General features: G+C 38.7%; 3 protein-coding genes across 3 annotated transcripts; 1 reads left to right on the forward strand and 2 right to left on the reverse strand.

Moving 5' to 3' along the window:
• Positions 1-469: 469 nt before the first annotated feature.
• On the forward strand, positions 470-3,324 carry LOC135598938 (WEB family protein At5g16730, chloroplastic-like). Its single transcript, XM_065093449.1, has 3 exons — positions 470-749; positions 953-1,166; positions 1,255-3,324. The coding sequence occupies exons 1-3, from the start codon at positions 730-732 to the stop codon at positions 3,241-3,243; spliced, it is 2,223 nt and encodes a 740-aa protein (XP_064949521.1). The 5' UTR covers positions 470-729; the 3' UTR covers positions 3,244-3,324.
• Positions 3,325-3,763: 439 nt separating this feature from the next.
• On the reverse strand, positions 3,764-5,117 carry LOC135598103 (transcription factor MYB41-like). Its single transcript, XM_065091631.1, has 2 exons — positions 4,830-5,117; positions 3,764-4,726 (listed from the first exon to the last, which is right to left on the reverse strand). Exons 1-2 carry the CDS (start codon positions 5,090-5,092, stop codon positions 4,003-4,005), a joined length of 987 nt encoding a protein of 328 aa, XP_064947703.1. The 5' UTR covers positions 5,093-5,117; the 3' UTR covers positions 3,764-4,002.
• A 13,945-nt stretch (positions 5,118-19,062) lies between these two features.
• Positions 19,063-20,543, reverse strand: LOC135598104 (probable xyloglucan endotransglucosylase/hydrolase protein 30). The gene is made up of 4 exons (XM_065091632.1): positions 20,200-20,543; positions 20,034-20,134; positions 19,753-19,961; positions 19,063-19,673 (listed from the first exon to the last, which is right to left on the reverse strand). Exons 1-4 carry the CDS (start codon positions 20,396-20,398, stop codon positions 19,151-19,153), a joined length of 1,032 nt encoding a protein of 343 aa, XP_064947704.1. The 5' UTR covers positions 20,399-20,543; the 3' UTR covers positions 19,063-19,150.
• Positions 20,544-22,777: the final 2,234 nt, after the last annotated feature.

The following is a 22,777-nucleotide window of genomic DNA, read 5'->3' on the forward strand; positions in this document are numbered from 1 at the left end:
TGCAAGGTACGTAATGAGGAGGTTTGCCGTACACAAGCATTTAGGTCGTCGTCTGTCACATGCAAAGTGATGGTATTCTGCACCTGCCAGTAGATGTTGTCTACCACTGAGTTTTTATACCTTTTCCTTCCACTCAGCCTGACATCCTGTAAGCCCTGCATATGAATTAACTCTTCCTATGTCCAAATGTGATCCAAATATCAAGAAATAAAGTTAAACATTAGAAAAATTGATATAAGATTTACTTTCATGCGTATATATATATATATATATATATATATATATATATATATATATATAATATTTGTTTTATAGTTGAATTGTATAAGAAGAAAGCCATCCAACAACCAGGATAAACATGGATGAAAGGAATAGGGTTGATGGGAACAGAAGGGGTCCGCCACAACCTTGTCGAGCCCCTTTTACTTCTTGATGCACTTCACATGATTCTGTGCACTACACCAGCAGAAGTGAGCTCATGAACACAGTCATGGTGGAGTTACAAAGCCAGCTACCTTTTGACCCTTCCCTCAAACCAAGAACTTGTCCTGACGTCTACTGAAATAATTGCTCTTTCCACACTGTTCTTCCATCTACCTTCTTCTTCTTCTTCTCCTCCTCCTCCTTCTCTTCCCCTGTCTTCTGGAATTACTACTGCCCAACTTTTCCTCCCCTTTCCCAAACCTTTCTCCCACCTCTCAGACTGCAAGTCACTCTCCAAGGTCAACAATGCTGCCCTCCAAACCCAAGTGAGTATCCTCCCCTAACCGGATCTAAATGTGTTCCTTGCAGCTTGCCTCTCTTCTTTCACTGCAAATCATTCAGTGTCAGTGTCAATTGTGTAGTGGCCAGTGGTTGATCACTTAGTGTTCTTGTTTGATTGTGCTTGGAAATTCTTTGTTGCTTGCTTCTTACTGTATAATGGCAGCTCTGACACTAATTTCTGGAATAGATCCGCCATATTTGAAGCTTCCAACAATAAGAACACACAAGGAGCACTTAAGGTTAGCAGAACGAGCAGAACTGGATCTACCAAGCCGGACGCTGGATCCACTTCTCCCATGGCGAAGCAACCTTCTCCCATGTCAAAACCGCGTGTCTCTGTTGATCGGTCTCCGAGATCAGCTGAATCGAAGACTGCAAACAAGAACAGCACTACTCCTGACGTAAGGATTCTTCTGTTTTCGGTATTTAGTCCGAGTAATCCTGTGTTCCAACTGTGTTTTTGGTGGTGAATTTTGTTTTCGGTCTCAGAAACTTCCGCGGGCAGCCAAGGCGTTGGAGATGCAGGAGAAGTTGCATGCGGTGGAGAAGGACCTGAAGAAAGCAAGGGACCAGTTGGCTTCTGTCGAGCTAGAAAAGATCAAAGCTGTCGAGGAACTGAATGAGGCGAAGCAGCAACTCCAGCAAGCTACTGAGGCGCAGAGGAGGGCTGAGGAGAGCTTGGGGATGGAGAAGCTCCGAGCCAGCGAGCTGGAGAAGTCAGGCAAACATGCTTCCTGGAAGAGGGAGGAGGAACTTCAGAGGGAAATCGAAGGACTTCGGAGCCGACAAACTCTTGATGCTTCTGCAATGAGTTCCATGGCGCAAGAACTCGAGAGGATCAAAGCAGAGCTTGTTGATGCCACCAATGCGAGAGAGCTCGCATTGACCCAAGCTGATGACGCAAAGAGAACCGCTGAGCTCTTGTCCGAGGAAGTCGGCCGTTTAAAGGCCTCACACGACTCCAAGCTGGATGACGCAAGCAAGGAAGCGACAGAGATGATCCAAAAGATGGATGCCGAGGTAAGTGCTATGCAACTCGAACTCGGAAGAGCAAAGGCAGCTGAAGAGAAGCTGGCTCAGATGGAAGCACTGGTCGAGAAGCTTCAGATCGAGGTGGCTGATGCTAGGAAGGGCAAGTCAGATGCATCCGAGCTGGTCGACGAGTGGAGGAAGAAGACAGAGATGCTGAAGGCTGATCTGGAAGAAGCATACCAGTCAGAGAAATCTGCGTCAGATTCCCTGGCGGCCATGATGGTACAACTGGAAGAGAGCAAGTCTCTCTTCGAGGACGCCGAATCCGAGATATCGACTCTCCGAGGGAAGATAAAGTCACTGGGGATCGAGGTGGCGAAGCAGAAGACCGACCTCGAGGAATCAGATCGGCAGCTCGATTCAGCGCAACAAGACGCAGTCAACATTGGGAAGACGGTGGAGCTACTGAAATTGGAGCTTCAGACTCTGGAGGAGGAGAAGCTGCAGGCAGTAAACAGGGAAAAGGTTGCTGCTGCGAAAGCTGAGAGCCTGACGGAGGAGAACGACAAACTCATCAATGAGCTCAAGATAAGCAAAGACGAAGGGGAAAAGGCCAGCAAGGCAATGGAAGGATTAGCTTCGGCACTGCAAGCCCTCTCCAGAGAAGCCCGAGATAAGGAAGAAAGGCTTCTGAGAACAGAGGCCGAGGTTGAAGAAGCTCAAGCGGAGATAGAGCAACTCAACATAGCTCTCAGAAACACCGAAGAGAGGTACGAGGTGATGCTCGACGAGGCGCGATACGATATCGTTTGCCTCAAGAAAATAGTCGAAAGATTCGAAGCCGAAGCGAGCAAATCAAGCAGTGAGTGGGCTGCAAAGGAGCTGATCTTTGCCAACACCATCAAAGAGTTGGAAGAAGAAATTGCTGCCATGAAGGTTGAGATGGCAAGAATGGTGGAGTTGCAGAAAGCCGCTGAGCAGGCAACACAGGAAGCCAAGGCAGACGCAGCTGAGACGATGACTAAGCTAAGACAAACGGAGACCGGCGCGATGTGCGCTTACGGAGCAGCAGAGGAGTCAAAGCACGAGAGTTTGCGGTTGAGGGAAGCATTGTTAGACAAGGAAACGGAGCTGCAGAGCATCGCGCAAGAGAACGACGACCTCCGCGGGCAGGAAGCAGTGGCACTGCAGAAGGCCTCTGTCTTGCTCACACAGGCCACGGCCAAGAAGGTGGAAGGCCAGCATCTGAAAGGCAACGAGGAGGACGATGTGGCATCGGAGAGGGATCACGAGGAGGAATCGATCGACGACGACGACGATGATGATGAAGACATGGGATCGAATACGGATGGCAGCAGCATCAATCTGACGGATGGAACAAATGGGAGCACCGATGATGGGACTGCTTCCTCGCCCGCCAAGCAGCAGCAGCAGCAGCAGCAGCAGCAGAGGAAGAAGGCATTGCTGCACAAGTTTGGGAACCTTCTGAAGAACAAGAACTTTTAGTCGGCTTTCTACGTTGTTTGGTGTTATTATTCTTTATGGGATGTGCATTTGGAAGAGTGGATGTGGTGTTACAGCTTTTAATGCTTGTATTTGTCCTATTAAAGCCTTGCCTTGGATTCTACCAAAGCAGCGTATTTAGCACTCTTCCTGTTGGCGACTCCGGCCCGAACCGGCTGTCTCAATCGAGAAACTGGAAATCGGATCTTGATGTGGAAGGTTGATTCTTGTACATCCCATTCTCTTACTACTATCATGTCATCGATAGAATACTGGACAATTAAATGAAGAAGCGATCAAGTCATCCTCTGTTTCATCTGACACACAACTTTGAACAGATGGAGTCGAAGAAGAAGAAATAGATTGACTCTGGGCCTGTATTGGCGCTTGCAACAGTAGCAATCGACAAAAGGAACCCAAAGAGATGGGTTGATCTCCCTTGGGTCAAAGAGTTCAGAAAGCTTCAGTCCAAAAGCTTACATTGGCTTTTCCTGTACCTTCACTTTCATGATGTCAACTCCCATCAATTTAAGATCAAAAGCAATAGACAACATGAAACAGTATCATTCATGTCTCAACATGCAAATAAGATGACAGATAGCCCGTAATTTCTACATCACTGATCCATGAAATATGATATTTAATTTCCATGAGCAATTTGACTCCGGTGTGCTCATCCTAAGGGTGCATCAGGCCATGGCGACATGACTGCGATGACAGATAACATTAGTGAGTGACACATGAGATCAAAGATGGAGTAGCTCACTCTAAGATCTCTTTCCAGCCGAAATCATTGTCTAAGTCATCCAGGTTTAGGGCATCCCAGTCCTCAAAGGATGTACTAATAGATCCCTCGAGAGAGGTGGTCTCACTCCTGCTCATGTTTTCTGGAGAGACTGGATCCAAGGAAGCTGTAGAATTCGAGGTGGGGAAAACACAAGTAGCTGTGCCACAACCTTTATCCTTCACCGTACTTTCCCAGCTCAAATCATCTGCAGGTGCCGGAGCAGCAGCTACCGCTTCTCCACCGCCCACGGAAAGGCTGTTGGCCAAGTGCTGCAGACCCTCTCTCGAGGCCGTGGGCGTCAAACTCTGTAGGATGACGAGGCTCGAGAGCTGGCGGATCAAAGCTAAGACGTCGTTCGGTCGGTGGTTCCTCGGAGCAGCAGGTGCAAAGAGGCGGAGCAGGTCCAGATTTGGAGTGGCACTGCAGGTCTGAACAAGGTTCTGCACCAACTGCAACTTGATCAAGTGTGCAGCATCTGCCTGCTGCTGAAGGGAGTTATCCAGGAAGCTCGTCAAGCTTCCCAAGTTGGCCACTGTCAGTAAGCCGGGCATGGTCGCGAGCAGATTGAGGTCGGTTCTTGGCTGATGCGTCACGGGGTCGATGCCCACTTGGAGGAGCTTCTTCCTCATGTTTGTGTTCCAATAGTTCTTGATCTCGTTGTCGGTCCTCCCAGGTAGCCTGGTGGCGATGGCCGACCACCTTCGAGTCAAGAAGCCAATAGAGAACCATTCAAGACCGCAATCTATTACTACCGAACAAGGAAAGAAGATGAAACGAAGGAATTAACAGGAGTTATATATACTTGTTTCCGAGGACAGCATGAAGCTGAAGTATGAGCTTCTCCTCTTCGTCCGTGAACTCCCCCCGCTTGATATCGGGACGGAGGTAGTTCGTCCACCTAAGCCTGCAGCTCTTGCCGCACCGGTTGAGCCCCGCAAGCTTCGGCAACCGCCGCCAATTCCCCTGCCCGTGCTTCCCAATGTAGTCCTTCAGCTTCTCGTCCTCCTCCGGCGTCCATGGCCCCTTCTTTAACCCGAACTCATCGCAACATGGTGGCCTCCCCATGCTTCCTTCCTATGAGAGTAGGAGAGAGAAGAGAAGATGTCCAACTGGGTTTCTTTGCCTCGGAGGGCGACGGGGTTTTATAGGGGAACCATCTTCTCTGATTCCAACTAAAACAACGTAAAATAATAGCATAGAAAACAGTCTCCGAAAAGAGGGTCTGAGAAGACTGCGAAGGATTGATATTACGACAAAACCCACGTACGTCATTGCCCATGCAAATAATCTAATGCATGCATGCGTTGTACGCAGCATCCAGTCGAACAGGGATCCATGTATAAAGATATGAAACAGGACGTTCTAAGGACTCTCGACGTACTCCAGTTCTATAACAGGCATGCAAGAAAGGAGCTGCAGGAACTCTTCTCCCTCGTGCATCACACAAGTAGACTAGAGTTAGGGTTAGGGTTCGAGGCGGTGGGACCCAGGCGAAAGGAAGGCCACCTAATTGGCACAAGTTGGATGAATCATTTAGAGTGGACCGCCGGAGGGAAAACTGTGGTTTATGCCCACAGAAACATGCATGGTTTTGTGAGCAGAGGAGTCAGCATGACATGGTTCTGCTGGAAACAGTTCTGTTTATTGGATTCTAATCAAACTGGATCAATTCCATATATGTTTCTATCAATTGGTCTGACACATACATAGAACTATAGTATCCAAATAACTAATGACACAACTAGATTACATGTATGTGTACATGTTTCGGTCATCTTCATGTTGGTTCAAGAAATCATTCAGCTTAAGCTCCCAACTCAGGGCTTATGGAAGTCTTAAGGATTCTTCTTCTTCTTCTTCTTCGTCACTGTCACTTCCATAATCTCATGCACTCGATTATTATTGTTAGTGATTGGTTAAGGTTCCTCAATCAGCAGCATTTAAATATCTAAGCAACTTGGGAAGGTGAGCAAATAGGTGAGTGTAGATTTTGCAAGGCAGCATTTTTCAATGAGTCATTCACAAAGAATGATGTCTGAAGTTCAAAAATTCGCACTTATTATTTCAGAAATTAAAATCCTCATGGTGTTTGGACATGCTATAATCCATCAAAAAGTGGAACAAGGTTTCTTCCTTGTGTTTTGATGGTTAGAGTTGCAAATATTTTTCAAGCTAATTTAAAGAACAAAGAATAAAATTGAAGTATGGAAAAACTTTTGATTATAGAAAGAAATAATAAAAATAAAGATTTATTTTTCTATAAATGTTTGATCTTCGTGGGGGAGAAGAGGCAATACGAGAAAATACTCTGAATACTCCTGAATTTTTCTCTAATAAATTTAAAGAGGATGAAAAGGATAATGAAAATTTTTCAAAATGTTAGGTCATGCAAATCTTGTGTTCATTATTTTTATATAAATATTTATTATTTATATTTGTTTACTTTTAGTATATTAACTTGAATTTGTACTTTTACTTTTTTTTGGAGAATAATTTAGGTATAATAATTCAAAATCTGTGTTTTGTACCACTAGCTTTTAGTTAAAATCTTTGATGCACTGATCCATTGCTAACAATCATAAGATAATCATTTTCTTCTAGCCAGTTTTTATTATATGCACAGCTATAATGTGAGTGGAGAACAGGAGACTGTCTGTTTTCGATGACAATAGCAGAAGGACATGGGGAGGGGGAAGCAAACTTGATAAAGAGGATTGCTAACTAAGTTTGATAGATCCTTGTCGACCAATGCAAAGAATTGAGAATCTTTCATCAGTACAGATTTGGAATCGATGTATATATGAATACTGTTGTCAGGCATAAGTTGGTTGAGAATTGGTGGTATACTAAACCAAGTCTTTCTTGGGGTTGGACTTGAGGCAATGTTGCTTTACATGTGTTCTTGACAATGCGGATGTAATGGATTATCTTGAAATAAATAGATGTGACTTTTCAGTCCAATCTCACATCAAAAGTAAAAATAACTCGAATGATAGGAGTCGAAATGAAGAACATGGGATTGAGCTTTATATACACAATGTTAACATTTGATTTTATATTAGTTTTTGACTCTTTATCATTAACATAAAGAGATCTATAAGAACTAGATGAGTTTACAACCATTAATTTGAAATAAGAATTTTGTGTTGATGGTTTATACTCACTAAGTTAATGAGTAAATTATTTCATTAAATTGAATTGTAACAAAGGATATTAGCTAGCTCCAACCTATATAATAAAAGATTCGTATCTATGGCAGAAGACATGCCATTAGATGGTACCACTGACCTTATATAAATCACATCAAGTTTGTATCATGGGATAATGAATCCATTCAAAAAATATTGGCATGCCCTAAAAAAGATCAAGTGGAATGATGAAAGTGGGAGCAAACGATACCTCATACATTATGTAATCTATCAAGAGTGTTCCGTGTCCTACTTTAGCAAGGAAGAACTTTGACATTAACAATCATACTGAAAGTACATGTTCTCGATAGAATACTTCCTGTTTCAATAGCATAGTCATGTTATATATATATATATATATATATATATATATATATATATATATATATATATATATAGAGAGAGAGAGAGAGAGAGAGAGAGAGAGAGAGAGAGAGAGAGAGAGAGGAGAAAGATTAAAAATGAAAACAAAAATTTTAGAGATTAACAAGCTAAAAATATATTAAAAAATTAATTACAAATTAACATGGTTAGGTAAATATATGTGTATATTGAAGAAAATTAAATTCTTCAATATATGAGATCAATTATATGATCCTTCAGTTATCCCCACTCAAGTATGACTACCTCTTGTTTACCTCATCACTTTTTCAACCATTTCTAAAAACCTCATAGATTGCCCGTGGGAGCACCTAAAGTGTCTTGCCCCTTCATCTCACAAAGATCCTAAAACTAATATATGAACAAACCCTAATTCACTAAAGAGTTTTAGTTTAATTAGGACTATTGACTAATTTACATATAATTAAGACTCATAAGGACTTATCAACCTTAATAATCTCCATCTTAATAAGTATTTTTTTCATTATGTCTTTTATAGAAACTGAACTATTGCCTTGAAAAATTTACCATAACTACACAGACTGAATCAATTCATGATCTAACACTTGATTCTAATAAGTTCACTCATGCAAAATGTATAGTTGAAATCGAATCAATGGTGCTACTTGATTTTGGAAAGAGATGTCAATCTCATATTTTTATCATTAGTAGAATTGTTTTCCCTCGTAACCGTTTATATCCTAGAAATCATGAATATCATCTTTCATTTTTTGCACTATAAACTAAGCTCGTTGCTATAAATACCTACCATCCCCTACACATGCAACATATCTTCAGTCCTTTAAGATTTTTACTTTACTTTCTTTTAGACGGTACAACTCTTGATATAATTTTTTTTATTAGGACCATACAACCCTTAGTAACATTTAGAACTCTATCTTTTACCTTATAATCATAATATTGAAAATCTAAAGGACACAGCAAAATTAGATTCTTTCTGTTTAGAATATAAAACACATCCTCTGAAATATACACTGCTTCATTAATTGTTATACTATTAAGTCCTAAGATGACGTGTTTATCATTAAATATTTTATGCTTATGATTTTGAAAGGTATTATATATGATAAGATGCATGCTCATATTCATATACTTATTGAGTTATCATTTACTATAGACTCTATTTTGTGGGTAGGACACTAGTATCTCACTCAAGTAAGCTTATGCTACGGTAGATATGGATAATAACTTATGAGTATTTTTGTATATATAAATTTTGGACATATTATGTATGTGTGTTTTCTTTTGATTAGATGTTTATAACAGGTGGTAAAAATAAAACTCTATCATTTTATTTAATAAATTCGTATGTTTTAAGATTATCCATTTTTTCACTATATTGATAGTAATATTAAACTAAAATGTGATATCCTATTTTAGTATGGAACTAGAGTAGGATGTTATAATAAATTTGTATATTTTAAGATTATCCATTTTTTCATGATAGCAATAATAAACTGAAATGTGATATCATATTTTAGTATGGAACTAAGAGTAGGATGTTACAATAATAAAATGTGTTTGATTGATCATTTACAACCTATAAAGATTTAAAGGCTATACTTTGACTCTTGTTGACCTCATACTTAGGATAATGATTCATCAACAAGTTGGGGTTAACTTGAATAATATTTGTTGGAACATAAATAATATAAATTGTGTATCTATTAGTAGTTGTTAATAGTAATTTAGACTATTGTTATTATAGATTTTAATCGTTCAATGTATCATAATTCAAAACCAATTTCGGTTCAATATCAAAACTTATCGTAAGCTTCAGTGTCAAGTGAATAGTTAGATTTTCTACAAAATTGCTTTGCATCAAGGCATGTTTCAATGCTCAAGTTAGTAGATAAGTTTAGAGGATCAAAAAATGAAGTATAGTACTAGTCAAAGACAGCTCTCAAGTGGTGCTTTGTAATGGTTTCTAGTAACGAGGAGTGGTCGAGCGTTGCTCAAACTTAAAAAGTTATCTGAATAATCGAACATTAACGTTAGTGCAATTTGCATTGTATTAAATTGATAGTACATTTAAATAATATATCAATTGACAAGACACTCGAGTTGATATAGTATCGACAATGATGTGACATTTAATCATCTATGTCTTAGACAATCTTATCAATTGTCAACTCAAAATGGGAGTGTTAATTTCATATGACTCAGATCTTTCAAAAGATTAAATGCTTGGATCCCATATTTGAGACGAGATACCACCCAACTTGAAAGTTCCTTTCGATTCGGAGTTTCAACGAAAATTATGACATGGAGATTCCTATAAAGTCATCTAAAGCGTCTCCTTCGACATTTAAACTAAATTTTAATTAAAGTTCTTGACATTCTTGAAAATATCATCATTTTTATAATTTCTTCACGTAACCTTCAACAACTTCTAAAGATTAAGGTAAATATTTCATTCTTAATGTAAAAGCGTTTTGGTAAGATGGATTGACTAGGGTTCGTATGTCAGACATTATGAAGCAGATTGTGGTCTACATATTCAAGAAGAATAATTATTATAAAGTCATGATTTACGATTTAGTATGGTACATTAGGTTTTATATTTGCATAAATTATTTACGATCAGCACTTGTGAGAGGATCTCAACTTTTCTAGATATCAGTTGTGTTATATCACATATCAGTCTTGCTATGTTTTATCCATTGTTCTATAGCACATTATTGAAGCCTTTTAAGATGTTCATCATGCAGTTTAGTATTTTTGAAATTAGAAGTCAAGTTCCCATCATCATGCAGAATAATAAAGATGCAATATGAAGTAAGAATCAACTAATGGTGAGATAATATGATTATAAATGATCAAGTGGTGTGTTCAGAATATGATCTTAGAGAAGAGCAGCAAATGCCCCTCACTTCTTGTCTGACAGTCCACATGATAAATTTTCCTATTGGAATAGTATTTATTAGTAGATATGCCACTTGAGGAGGTGATTAATGAAAGTATCTTTGTCCTCATTGTCTAATTCTAATGAGCAACTTACCATCTACATCATTTATCATGCATAATTTTGCAAAGATGCCTTGGATATTCTTCTCATGAATGCGTTTTGGTTGTAGGTTGTGACATAACATAAGGAGTATTCCTCATGAATTATGTTCCATGATGTCTTCACAAGGAATATGATCTTATCAACCAATTTAGACTCACCCTAGGAAGAACTTTTTCCTTTTTATGGTGTATTAACACATGATATGTTTTGAACCAATCAATTAGTTTGATGATTATAGCTTGACAACCAAAATTGTAATCCTTTAAACTACCACTTACTTGATTAAGACTTAATATATTACGAGGAATCTTAGCTTTGATATAGTGATCAAACATGGTTCCACAAACAACCACAAATGGCACTTGATTTTTATGATAAACCCTTTGGCTTGCCCGTTGTGAGAGCTTATGCTCAACTTGAAATCCTTTGTTTGATTGGGATGTCAACTCTTTCCAATAAAATATTTATGGAACAAAAAATAATATTGAATAATGAGAATATCATTGTTGAGATGTTTAATAAATAATATAGTGTCAATTTTAGTTTTTGAAAGATTATCTTGAATCAAGAAAAGAATAAATCCATAAGAGTTTGTTATAAACCATAGAAAATCTTAGACAATTTATAAGTATGATCTAGATAAAGATTATTTTCAAACTTAGGTGGTTGTTCAATATAAACTTCTTCTAGAATAAGATTATTAAAAAAAAATATTTTTAATATTTATTTAATTTTTTTTTAAATTATAAAATATATATAGATAAGGAACATTCTTATAGCTTCAACTTTAGTCACAAGAGTAAAGATTTCTACATAGTATTTTTTTTTTAGTTGAAGCCTTTGGTTCCTAATCTAGACTTATTTCGAATCATGACATCGTTTTCATCTTTCTTAATCTAAAGACTCATTTAGTATCAATTATAAAATAAAAATAGGTTTAAAAATAAGTGATCAATCTTTAATTATTTTAAATTAATTTAGCGCTTCTGTCAAAATTTATAAGTTATCTTTAAGAGTATCATTAATGCATTTGGATTCAATTTGAGAAAAAAATTAATATTTACATAATTATCTTTAAAAAAGAATGAGCTTGAATATCTTTGATGTGTCCTCAATAATTGGCTCCCAGCATCTACATACTTTTATTCTTTCGTCAAAATTATATTGAAAATATATTTATCTAAGTTGCTTAGGGAATGAGGAAAAATATTTTTAAAATTTAATTTTTCAAGTTCAAAACAATAATCATCAAAATCATTTTCAATGATTATGGATCTTTTATTGAACACTTGATAAACTTTAAAATTACCTTAATTAGATTTAACATCAAACCTTCATAATATATCTTTGTTATTCAGAATAAAATATATCACAATAAAAAAATAAAATATAAATAATTAGGTTTTTATTTTTTTTATTACTCATAAAATTTTTTTAGTAGATAAGATTTTATAAGAACCCTCTTTATGACATGACATGTCATGTTAATGATCAATCAATCAATCAAAAAATATTTAGGTATATTATGTTCATTAAGAATGTTTCTTATCATCTCTTGTAAACTCATATTTTTTTTCTTCTAACAATATTATTTTATTATAGATTTTTTACATAAAAAAGTTATTGTTATACTTATTTAAATCATAAAATTATTAAAAAAATCATGATTTTAAGATTAACCCCACGGTCACTTCAAATCGAGATAAAGGATGACAACACATGTAGCGAAATTAGATTAATTATGATGATGTGGTATAGACTACTCCATTATATGCACTGAAGTAATTTATAATCGAGATTGATGTTATGTTCGGTAACTCATTTTTTATCTTATATAAAAGTGATAGACGCATCAAAATTAGATTGATTTTGTTGATGTGGTATAGGCTACTCATATATGCACTAAAGTGATTTTTAATTGACTTTGATGGTAAGTCTTCTAACTCCTTTCCTATCTTATATAAAAATGATAATATCATATAAATCAAGATAAAGGATATGAACATGTGCATCGGATTGATCTTGATGATGTAGTATACACTACTCTATTATATGTACTATAGTGATAGACTCATGGAGGTATAAACGAAGATAGAGGATGACAATATGTGCATCAAAATTAGATTGATTTTAAAGATGTATTATATGCTAATCCATTATATACACTAAAGTAATTTTCAATCGGAATTCGAAATTCATGTGGACTCATTAAGATACAAGAGAAGAGGATGACAACATGTGAATAGAGATTAGATTAATTTAATGATATGATATCTGCTACTCCATTATATGCATTGAAGTAATTTAAGTGATTCACCGGCAGAGAGAGGAGTTATAATCTCTTTCGCATCCTGCATATTTATTATTGATAATAAATCTTAAATATACTTTCTTTGTGATAGGAAGAAACCTGAAGATGTAAATGTTGCTTCCACTTTCAGAAAGTAGCTTAAAGTTCCTAGATCTTTGATGGAGAATCGATCGGCCAAGTATTTTAGAAATGCCTGAATCTTCAAAGGATCATTTCCTGTGATAATAATATCATCCACATATACTAAAAGATATATTGTACTTGTATTGTGTTGGTAAATGAATAACGAGGTATCAGACTTGGAATTGATGAAGCCAATTGAGATAAAAAATAAGCCAAGCTCTGTATACCAAGCCCTTGGAGCTTGACGAAGTCCATAAATAGTTTTTTGAAGTTTGCAGACATGCCTCAAATACTGAGGATGAACGAAACCAGGAGGTTGCTGTATAAAGACATCTTCAGTAAGTGACCCCTGTAAAAAGGTATTGTTAACATCCAATTGTCGTATGTGCCAGCCCTTTGAGATGACCAAACTCAAGATAAGATAGATTGTTATGAGTTTAACAATGGGACTAAATGTCTCTATGAAGTCGACACCAGGTTGTTGATGAAACCCTTTGGCGACTAGACGTGCTTTATATCTAGCAACGGATCCGTCTGGGTTCCTCTTAATTCTAAAGACTCATTTACACCCGATGATATTTTGTGTATGATGAAAGGATACTAAGATCCATGTAGAGTTATGGAGGAGAGCATCATATTCGTCACATATGGCTTTACGCTAGTGAAAAGATTTTTGAGCTTGAGTGAATGTAGTGGGTTCACTGGCCTCAGTGGAGGAACTTGTTATAGCATGTAAGTCAAGGACTTGACGTGGTTTGAAAATATCACTTTTGGAGCGTGTTGTCATTGGATGTCTAAGGGGGATGGAAGTGGTAGATTATATTGGTGGTATAGCCAAGGGCGAGTCACTATCATGGACTGGGCCAACCGTCGACACGATAATGTCACTAGGTTTAGGAGAACGTAAAGCCAGTGGTAATGTTGCCGAGGGTATTACTTCATTAATAGGAGAAACTTGTGAGGAAGGGAGTAGAGAAATAGAGGGAGTGAGAATCTGTTGAACCGGAGTTAAGGTAGCATGCGGATCTTGAGGGTAAGGACTGGACGGTGTCATTGGAAGTTCGTGTGATGAGATCGAAGGGATATTCCAGTGATGTATGTTTATCGGAGTAGCCTACATAGTAGGATTGTTTTGAAAAGGAAAGACAGACTCCTCAAAAATAACATGACGTGATATAAAGACTTTTTTAATTTGGGGTTCATAGCATCGAAAAGCATTATGTTCAAGAGAGTAGCCTATAAAAGTGGAAGGCTTAGATCGTGGTGTTAGCTTATGTAAGATATAGGGACGGAGCCATGAATAACATAAACAACCAAAAACTTTGAGTTTATGAATTTTTAGAAGCATGTGGAATAATTTTTCAAATGGTGACTGATATTGTAAGACTGGAGTGAGCATACGATTAATATGATAAACTGCAGTTTGAAAAGCTACTGACCAAAAAGGTGGTGGCATGGATGCTTGATGTAGAAGGGAGAGACTAGTTTCAACGATATGCCGATGTTTGCATTCGGCAGAGCCAACCAATTGGGGAGTATGTGGGGATAACTTGAGGTGTTGTATGCTACGTAAAGAGACAGGATGTGAGGGCTTAATATTCGCCTCCGCCATCAGAGTAAACTGTTTTAATAGAAGATTGAAAAAAATTCTCGACCAACTTTCGAAAGTTGGTAAATACTGTGGAAACATCAGACTTATGGTGGAGAGGATATAACTATATGTACTTAGTAAAATAGTATACAAAAATGACATAAAAGCGAAACTTGTCAAAAGAAGGAATTGGGGCAGGGCCCCACACATCGGTCTAAATGATTTCAAATGATTTAGAGCAAGATATGGAGGTTGTCCCAAAAGGTAGTTTATGACTTTTATTGTAAAGACAAGCATCGTAATGATTGACGGTGCTATTGATTTTCAATGTAGGAAGAGAATAATGAGAAAGTAATTTTTACTGGATAAAAGGGGAGAGATGATCAAGACGACGATACCATACATCAACCAGAGCTGCGACTGAAGAGTGAGCAGTAGGAAGGGTAATTTACGAAGCGGATGACCACTCATAAATGTTATCTTTATTCTGGTCCTAGACGAAAGATGCCCCCGTGCTTAAATCCTTGACAAGAAAAAACTTAGGAAAGAATTCAATTGAGGTATTATTTTGTTTACAGAATTGAAAAACGGAAATGAGATTTCTTTTAATGTGAGGTGCACATAGAACATCATCGAGTGTAAAAGTTGTGGTAATTGAACTAAGCGTTAAGGAACCAGAATGAGTAATAGGAATTCTTTTACTGTCACCGATGATGATATCTTCATTCTCGTCATAGTTGTTGTGGATGGACAAGTTTTGAAGATCAGAGGTGATGTGATGAGAGGCGCCCGAGTCCATAATCCAATTAGGTTGGGTAGGAATTGGAGTAACCATGAAATTCACCTGAGGCCACTGTGATGGAGTAGGGAGTCTGGGGCGAGACCGATAGACTTTTGTGGAGTGTTCGACTTTATCACATAGTTGGCAAATGACTCGTTGGTGTCTTATGAAGTCATGACATGATGGCTGAGGATTATGAAAGTTACCACCTTGATATGGATAAGGGGGTTTTGGTCTGGGCCCCATAGAGCTAGAAGGCAGCTTAGCCAGATCGTTGTTGATGTGCTTATTGTACTGGTTGCTCTTCCTCTTGGATTTTTGATTGACCTGAGCTGTAATAGGTGATCCAGGCAACCTATCATCACACTTCAAGTACGTCTCATAGTCGATCAACTTATCATAAAGTTCTTCGAATGATATTGGTGAGTCACATACCCGAAGTACTGTTGTCAGTTCTTTGTACTCGCCTCCTAGGCCATTGAGGGTATGGATTAAGACTTCTTCATCACTGAGAGAATGATCTATCAAAGCTAAGTCATCGATGATAACTTTGATATTTTGTAGATAATCAATAATAGTACTTCCCTCTTGTTTCATTTTCATCAGATTGGAGAGAAGTCCGAGCATGCGAGTACACGAGCAATTTACCAAAGTTGTTTATAACTTGCACCATGCTTCTGCAGCAATCGTACATGAGGATATCAACGGGGCAATGGATCTAGCAACGGAAGCTTGAATAGCTTGGAGGATGAGGCAATCTTAATGTAACCATAGTTTGTGGGTTGGATTTGGTACTGGACTGGGTTCGCCTGGGATGTTGATCATTTCAGGTGGACACTGGAGAGAGCCATCAATGTAACCTAGGAGATCATAGCCAAATAGAAGATTAGAAAGTTATGCCCGCCAAGATGCATAGTTGCCGCCTTTAGATAATTTGAAAGGAATGAGTGCTGCAGCATTGATGGTGATAAGACTTTGAGAAGTGCTCAGAGTCCCTACAGAAGAGGCTGCAGCGATGCACTGCAGAGGAGGCAGTAGGAGGTTGCAGCGATGGGCGAGGAAGCTACAAAGAAGGCTACAGCGATGCACTGTAGAGGAAGTTGCAGCAATGAGGCTGCAGCGATGCATTGCAGAGGAGGCTACAGTGATGCACTACAGAAGAGGCTACAACAATGAGCTAGGAAGCTGCAGCGATAAGCGAGAAATCTGCAGCAATTAGGTGAAAAAAAAAATCTGTAGCAATTACAACTGCTGAAGCTTGCTATGGCAGTAAAGATTATTGTGGCAGAGAAATTGCTGCAGCAGAGGGAAGTAGCTGCAGATGGAAGCTATAAAAACTACAATTGTTCCTGTTACCGCCGGAAGGCAGTGATGGCTATGGCGGGAGGTGACTGCTTTGTTGCTTTGGATTAATGTTGCCGAGGTGCGCCGAGGTAGAGGAAATGACAGGCGGCTGCCAGCTAAGGTAGGAGAACACTACGAAATAGGGTAAGCAATGTCGACGTCGAGCACCTTGACGAGGTTGTGCAACAAGGATAGCGACAGCAGTACTTCTCGCTCAAGTGAGATGTGGGAATGAGGAGGAGAGATCGCTGGCCAGGGAGCAGTTACGAGGACGACGGCCACCATGGTAGTGTAGGCGAGGTTCTTGTGAGGGCAGGAGGTGGCCGAGCAGTCTCCGACTCCGAAATAGGAAGTAGCGGCGCCAGAGGAGAGGTAAGCAGCAGCACTACCCTTTCCAATTGAATAGAAAAGAGGAGCAGTAGAAGGCTTCGGCAGAGCTGCCTACATCCACAAGGAAAAAGGCTTTGATACCATGTAAAGAATTAAACAAAGAAGATAGAAAGATAGAAATTGTAGAAGAAACCATGAAATGCATAAGAAGTAATTGCCTAATTCATTTAGATAATGAACTTTTGATAGCTATTTATACACATTCAATAGGGAGGATTTTTCTCAACTGCTTAGAGATATCCTCAAATGCCTTGAGGAAATCTTATCTGCTTATCAATATGCACTAACATGACTTTTGTTCAAGATTAATGTGATAGAGTATGATAGTATATATATCAAAAGTAGATTGATTTTAACGATATAATACGTAGCACTCCATTATATGAATTGAAGTGATAGACTTGAAGATACAAGTTGAGATAGATGATGATAATAAATGTATTGAAATTAGATTAATTTTGATGATGTGATACACACTACTCTATTATGTGCACTAAAATGATTTTTAATTAAGATTGATGTGATAGAAGATGATCGAAATTAAATTGATTTTGACAATGTAATATATATACATTACTCATTATATGCACTAAAGTGATTTTTGGAGCAGAGTTGTTATCAAACTCCCTTAAATCATCAAAATTATAAAAATTATGACTTTTAACTTCACCTTTTCTTGAAAAGATCATAAAATATTTTATATTTTAAATATTTTAAAATTTTTATAAATTATTTAAAATAATTATTTTTATATACCAAGAAGTATATTCAAAGTATAGGCTCTCACTTGCTATTTTCTCCCTACTATTATTCTAGCTTTTGCCCGTACTCTTATCTCTCTCAAACCTTTTTTGTCCTTATCCTTGTAATCCGAAATAATTTTTACTTTAATCTCTCTGTATTCAAAAGGAACTATCGTGCTCGACCACCCCACCAACCTTCATGGCATTATAGAGGATGACAACACCTATTGAAATTAGATTGATTTTGACGATATGATATACATTACTCTATTATATGTACCAAACTACATTAATATCCATTAGTATATCTGTTGATTCCTTTCATTTCTCACACGGAAGTGAATTTATTGTTCTAAAACATTTTAGGTTGCTTGTTCTTCCTTGTATTTGAAGTTGCTTAACACTCCTTTTTTTTTATATTTGATATCCCTATTTACTTGATTCTCTCTTGAAGTAACACTTTTAAGTGTTTTGAATGGTCAATATGTTAGTTATTAGGGACTAAATTAATATTATTTTAAACTTTAAATTTTTTTTAATTTTTTTTATTAAGAAGAGAGACAAATATGAAAAAACTTATTCAACCAAGAAATCGATGCAGATAATAGCATAAGTAAATATAAAATAATAAATTAATTTATAATAGTTCGATCATCCTAATCTACATTCGCTCACGATTCCTTTTGACATCAAGCCTGATAGCAACAAAATATAATAAATTGTATATCATATGTCTATTAATTTTCATATCTAATTTAATAGATATGGTCATTATTATATTGATAGACTTAATATTAACTATGTTGAATATGATCAAAAGTATATTTAGTTGGACTAATAAAAATTATATCATTTAATTATTTGATTTGTATAATGAGAAAAAAATTTAAATTTTGACTTATTCTCTTAACAAAATATTCATATAAAGCTCATTGTAAAACAAAAAAAATAATATCATTAAAATAAATTTAAATAATAAAAATATCATCATTAAAATACTTAATAAATAATATGGTATGAATCTTATCTTTAAAAAAATTATCTTGAATCATTATATACTCATTTTCTTTTATTATTTTATATTGTTTCAGTTTAAACATCTGCCAATATAAGAAGAAAAAAGTAATTGTATCATTTTGCTTATAATATATAAAAAGTATGCATGCATCCTTTTATGAGGAGATTTAGCAATATCTAACAACAAGATGGAGTATATTACGGCACCACCCACTCCGTATCGTCACATCTGTGGCTGCCTGTTCGAGTCGGCCACCACAGGAACCCTGCCGCCGCGCGGCACACGCCGGCGGTGCCTCCGAAACCTCAACCGCCCCGTCTCCCCGAACCTCTTCTTCTCCGTCTCCACGATGTCGCACTCCGGGAACGGCGCCGGGTACCGCACTCGGTCGTAGCAGACGGAGTAGCTCATGTACTGCCTCCGGAAGGCGCGCATGGCCCGCCGCTTCTCCGGGGTCATGACTGCTAGGCCGGTGGCCGCAATCTCAGCCGCCGCCGCGGGGCAGCCGCTCCGGGTCGTCGGCACCTGCTGGATCGGGTCTAAGCGGCAGCCGAGGAGGGTGAGGTCGGCGAACGACGACACGAACGGGGCGTACTTGTAGTTGACCTTGTACCTGCCACCGGAGGTGGCCCAGTTTGACGCGTCCCAGATGGTGGCGTACAGCGACATGGGTTTCGACGGGTAGTCGCCGCCCATGGCCTCGGACCGCCGCACCTCGCGGATAGGGGTGTCGTCGACGTAGAAGCTGGAGAAAGAGTGAGAGGGAGATTAAGGAGTAGCATTACTGCATGATACACTGTTGTCGAAACAGAGGAGGGGCGTACATGATGTTGTCAGCAGTCCAGAGGATGGAGTAGCGGTGGAAGTCGGCGGTGGGATCGAAGGGGAGATAGTAGCGCTCCTCCCTTCCGCGGCTGGTGCTCCCATTGCCGTACACGTTGGTCTGCACCCTCCACTCTTTGCCGCGGATGTTCCCCAAGAACTCGAAGTCGAGCTCGTCGTGGCTCTTCTCGAACACGTCCCCGTTCGACGTCTGCATATGACCACAGCGGAGACGTCCACGTCAAGGGTCTAAAGCCAAGCGCATGCAGGTGCAATGTCTTACGTAGAAGGCGACCACCACTCCCGCCGTGTAATCCGATGGCAGCTTGATGGAGGCGCTGAAGAGTCCATGGTGATACATATCCGACGATATAAATCCCGATCCTGACACAAATAAGATCGAATCAAAGCCTGCACAGCTTGCCGTATAGGAGGAGGGGGGAGTTCACCGGAGTAACGGTCGAGGAGGAGGCTGACGCTCCTGCCGTCCGCGGACCGCACGAGGTTGCCTTTGCCGAAGAGCGGGGCGTATCCATCGTCGAACGCCAGGGTCGTCACGTTGACGGATGTAGCCGCGACCACGGCCGTCGAGACCAGGACGACAACGGCGACAGCGGCGGACAATGACGGCCGCGTTCCGCCATCCATCTCTCTTCTCTCGCTTTCTTCGCTGTTCGCTCGTTCCTTCCTTCTCTCCTAGCGGCGACGGAAAAAGGGGAGAGAGGACCGAAGGGTTCTTTGTGGAAGAAACGAGAGGAACACAATCTTTCTCCTCTGTGTTCGAGATCGAGGAAGCAACGAGGTGGGCAGGAATGAGGACCGGAAGAGGAGGAGATGGTGTTCTTGTTGAAGTGTTGGTGAATGGAAGGGGTTGTTTGACCGGGTCGCATGCATTAAGCGTTGGTGGAATTCATTACCGGATCTTGGAACCTCCTTCCGCCATTGATCTTCTTTTATTATGCGGAATAATTGCAAACTAATTCTTAACTTAGACGACACAAATTATTATAATATTATATATATATATATATATATATATATATATATATATATATATATATATATATATATATATATATATATATATATACACTTTTGTAACATAAGACTATTAAATATGTCATTATAGTTAATATTAAACTGTAATAAATTTAACACTCCTTTAAATATGAGTATTTTAATTAAAAAAAGCTTTTATTGTCGGGCTTTTATCTAATGGTCTCATAATTGGTTTTTATGTGAGAGCGATCCTTTTTCGTCGTTTTAATGAAAATACCTTTCGTCACAGCCGTCGTCCCTGACCTCCGACACACCGCCGCCACCACCTCCTCCGTGACTTTCCACTTTCCCACAGCTTCTAGCGTCGCCGCCACCACCCCGCCCTTCACCAACTAACCCCCTCCATCTTCGACACGGCCTCTGTGCAGCCCCTCCACGACCTCCGGCTCCCCCCTCTGTCTTCCAACGCCAACGCCACTGCCCATTGGGTGACATCGGCCTTGGCATAGTAGAAAATATCATTGTAGAGGGACTTGGGTGCCAAAGAATACTGTTGTGGTTTGCCAGTATGTTGGTGGTGATCATGAAAATATTCAGATGCTTGGCAGCCATGAGCATGAACAAATGCTACTGGTGTCTATTATAGTGAAGCCAAAACCTGCAAAAACAGAAGATGGATCGAACGAGTCATCGCAGAACCCTTATTTATTGGCTCACAGTTCTTAGGGAAGAGGATCTCCAACTTGTTATTATTAATGTGTAGATCGATGATGGCAGTGTAAGTCTGAAGAGCTTTTAAAAGGTTAGTACAAGACTTATCGTTGGCCTTAATAGAGATGATATTAGATAGGTGATCTTAAAGCCTCGGATATAGATATGGGGTATCTTTTTTCTGATGACTCGATCATTAAGGATGTTGATGAGAATTTAGGACGCGGGATAGGGGGTCACCTTGTCTGATCCCCTTACTGGAATCCAGTAAACCATTATGTAGGATAGTTGTTAACGATGCATAGAACAAATGGGTGGAAATGTAGGATAAAAGTCAATCAGCGAAGCCGGAGGGAAATATGATAAAAGCTTTGGCAAGGTTTAGCTTGATAGGGATGAGAGGGATTTACCGTTGGTGTTAAACGTAAAGTGAGAGAGTTCGTATGCAATGGTGATGTTGTCATTGTCATGAATGAAGAGACCGGGGATGAATGTAGATTGGTTTTGGGTTATAAGTTTGAAAAGAGAGTTCATAGCTAGCACTTTATTAAGATGAGTAAAAATATGAGAATGACCAAAGTGGCTATTACATAGGTATAGCAAGAGCCCAAGAAATCGATATCGGTGAAATTATAGTTATAAATAAAATCTCTAAATGCAATCGTAAAGGAACTTGATGAAAACTGTTTGCCACCATATTTCTCAAAAGCTAAAAGAGTATAGTTGTAATCACTGTATAACATCTAGGGGATATCAGGAAATTGAAGATTGAAGAGATACTTCCAAAGAGAGTTTCGAAGACTAGCTTTAGTATTAGCATAAATAGTCAATAGAAGCTAGGGAGGCAAAACTTATTATTCTATTATTAAATGAATAGCTTGTTAATATGTACTGATGGTATACAATTTGATGATATTGTAAGTGTTGAATCTCATATTTTGATGATAAAATTAATTGATAAATTTTTTAATCTAATCTGTGTTGAGATAAGTGTGCAGGATTAACTACGATAATGGTAAGGCATAAATCGGATAATGAACCGGAGTCGAAGATACAAACGATATACCAGAAGTGTGTCCAGAGCTCGCCGAGATTTCATCGGAAGATCATCGAGAGTTCGTCGGGAGTTCGCTGAGGGTTTGTCAGGAGTTCGCTGGGAGCTCGCCGAAAAACTCGTCGAGAAGTTGATCGGAGGATCGTCGAGAAGTTGATCGGAGGATCGCCGAGAGAAAACTCAACATACCAAATAGAGATTGCTTGCCTTAATTGTAGTTCGTACATTAGTAGAGTTAGGATTGAGAGATAATCCCATTAACT

The sequence above is a fragment of the Musa acuminata genome, chromosome BXJ2-1, assembly GCF_036884655.1.
Source record: "Musa acuminata AAA Group cultivar baxijiao chromosome BXJ2-1, Cavendish_Baxijiao_AAA, whole genome shotgun sequence".
In the NCBI taxonomy this organism is placed as follows: Eukaryota; Viridiplantae; Streptophyta; class Magnoliopsida; order Zingiberales; family Musaceae; genus Musa; species Musa acuminata.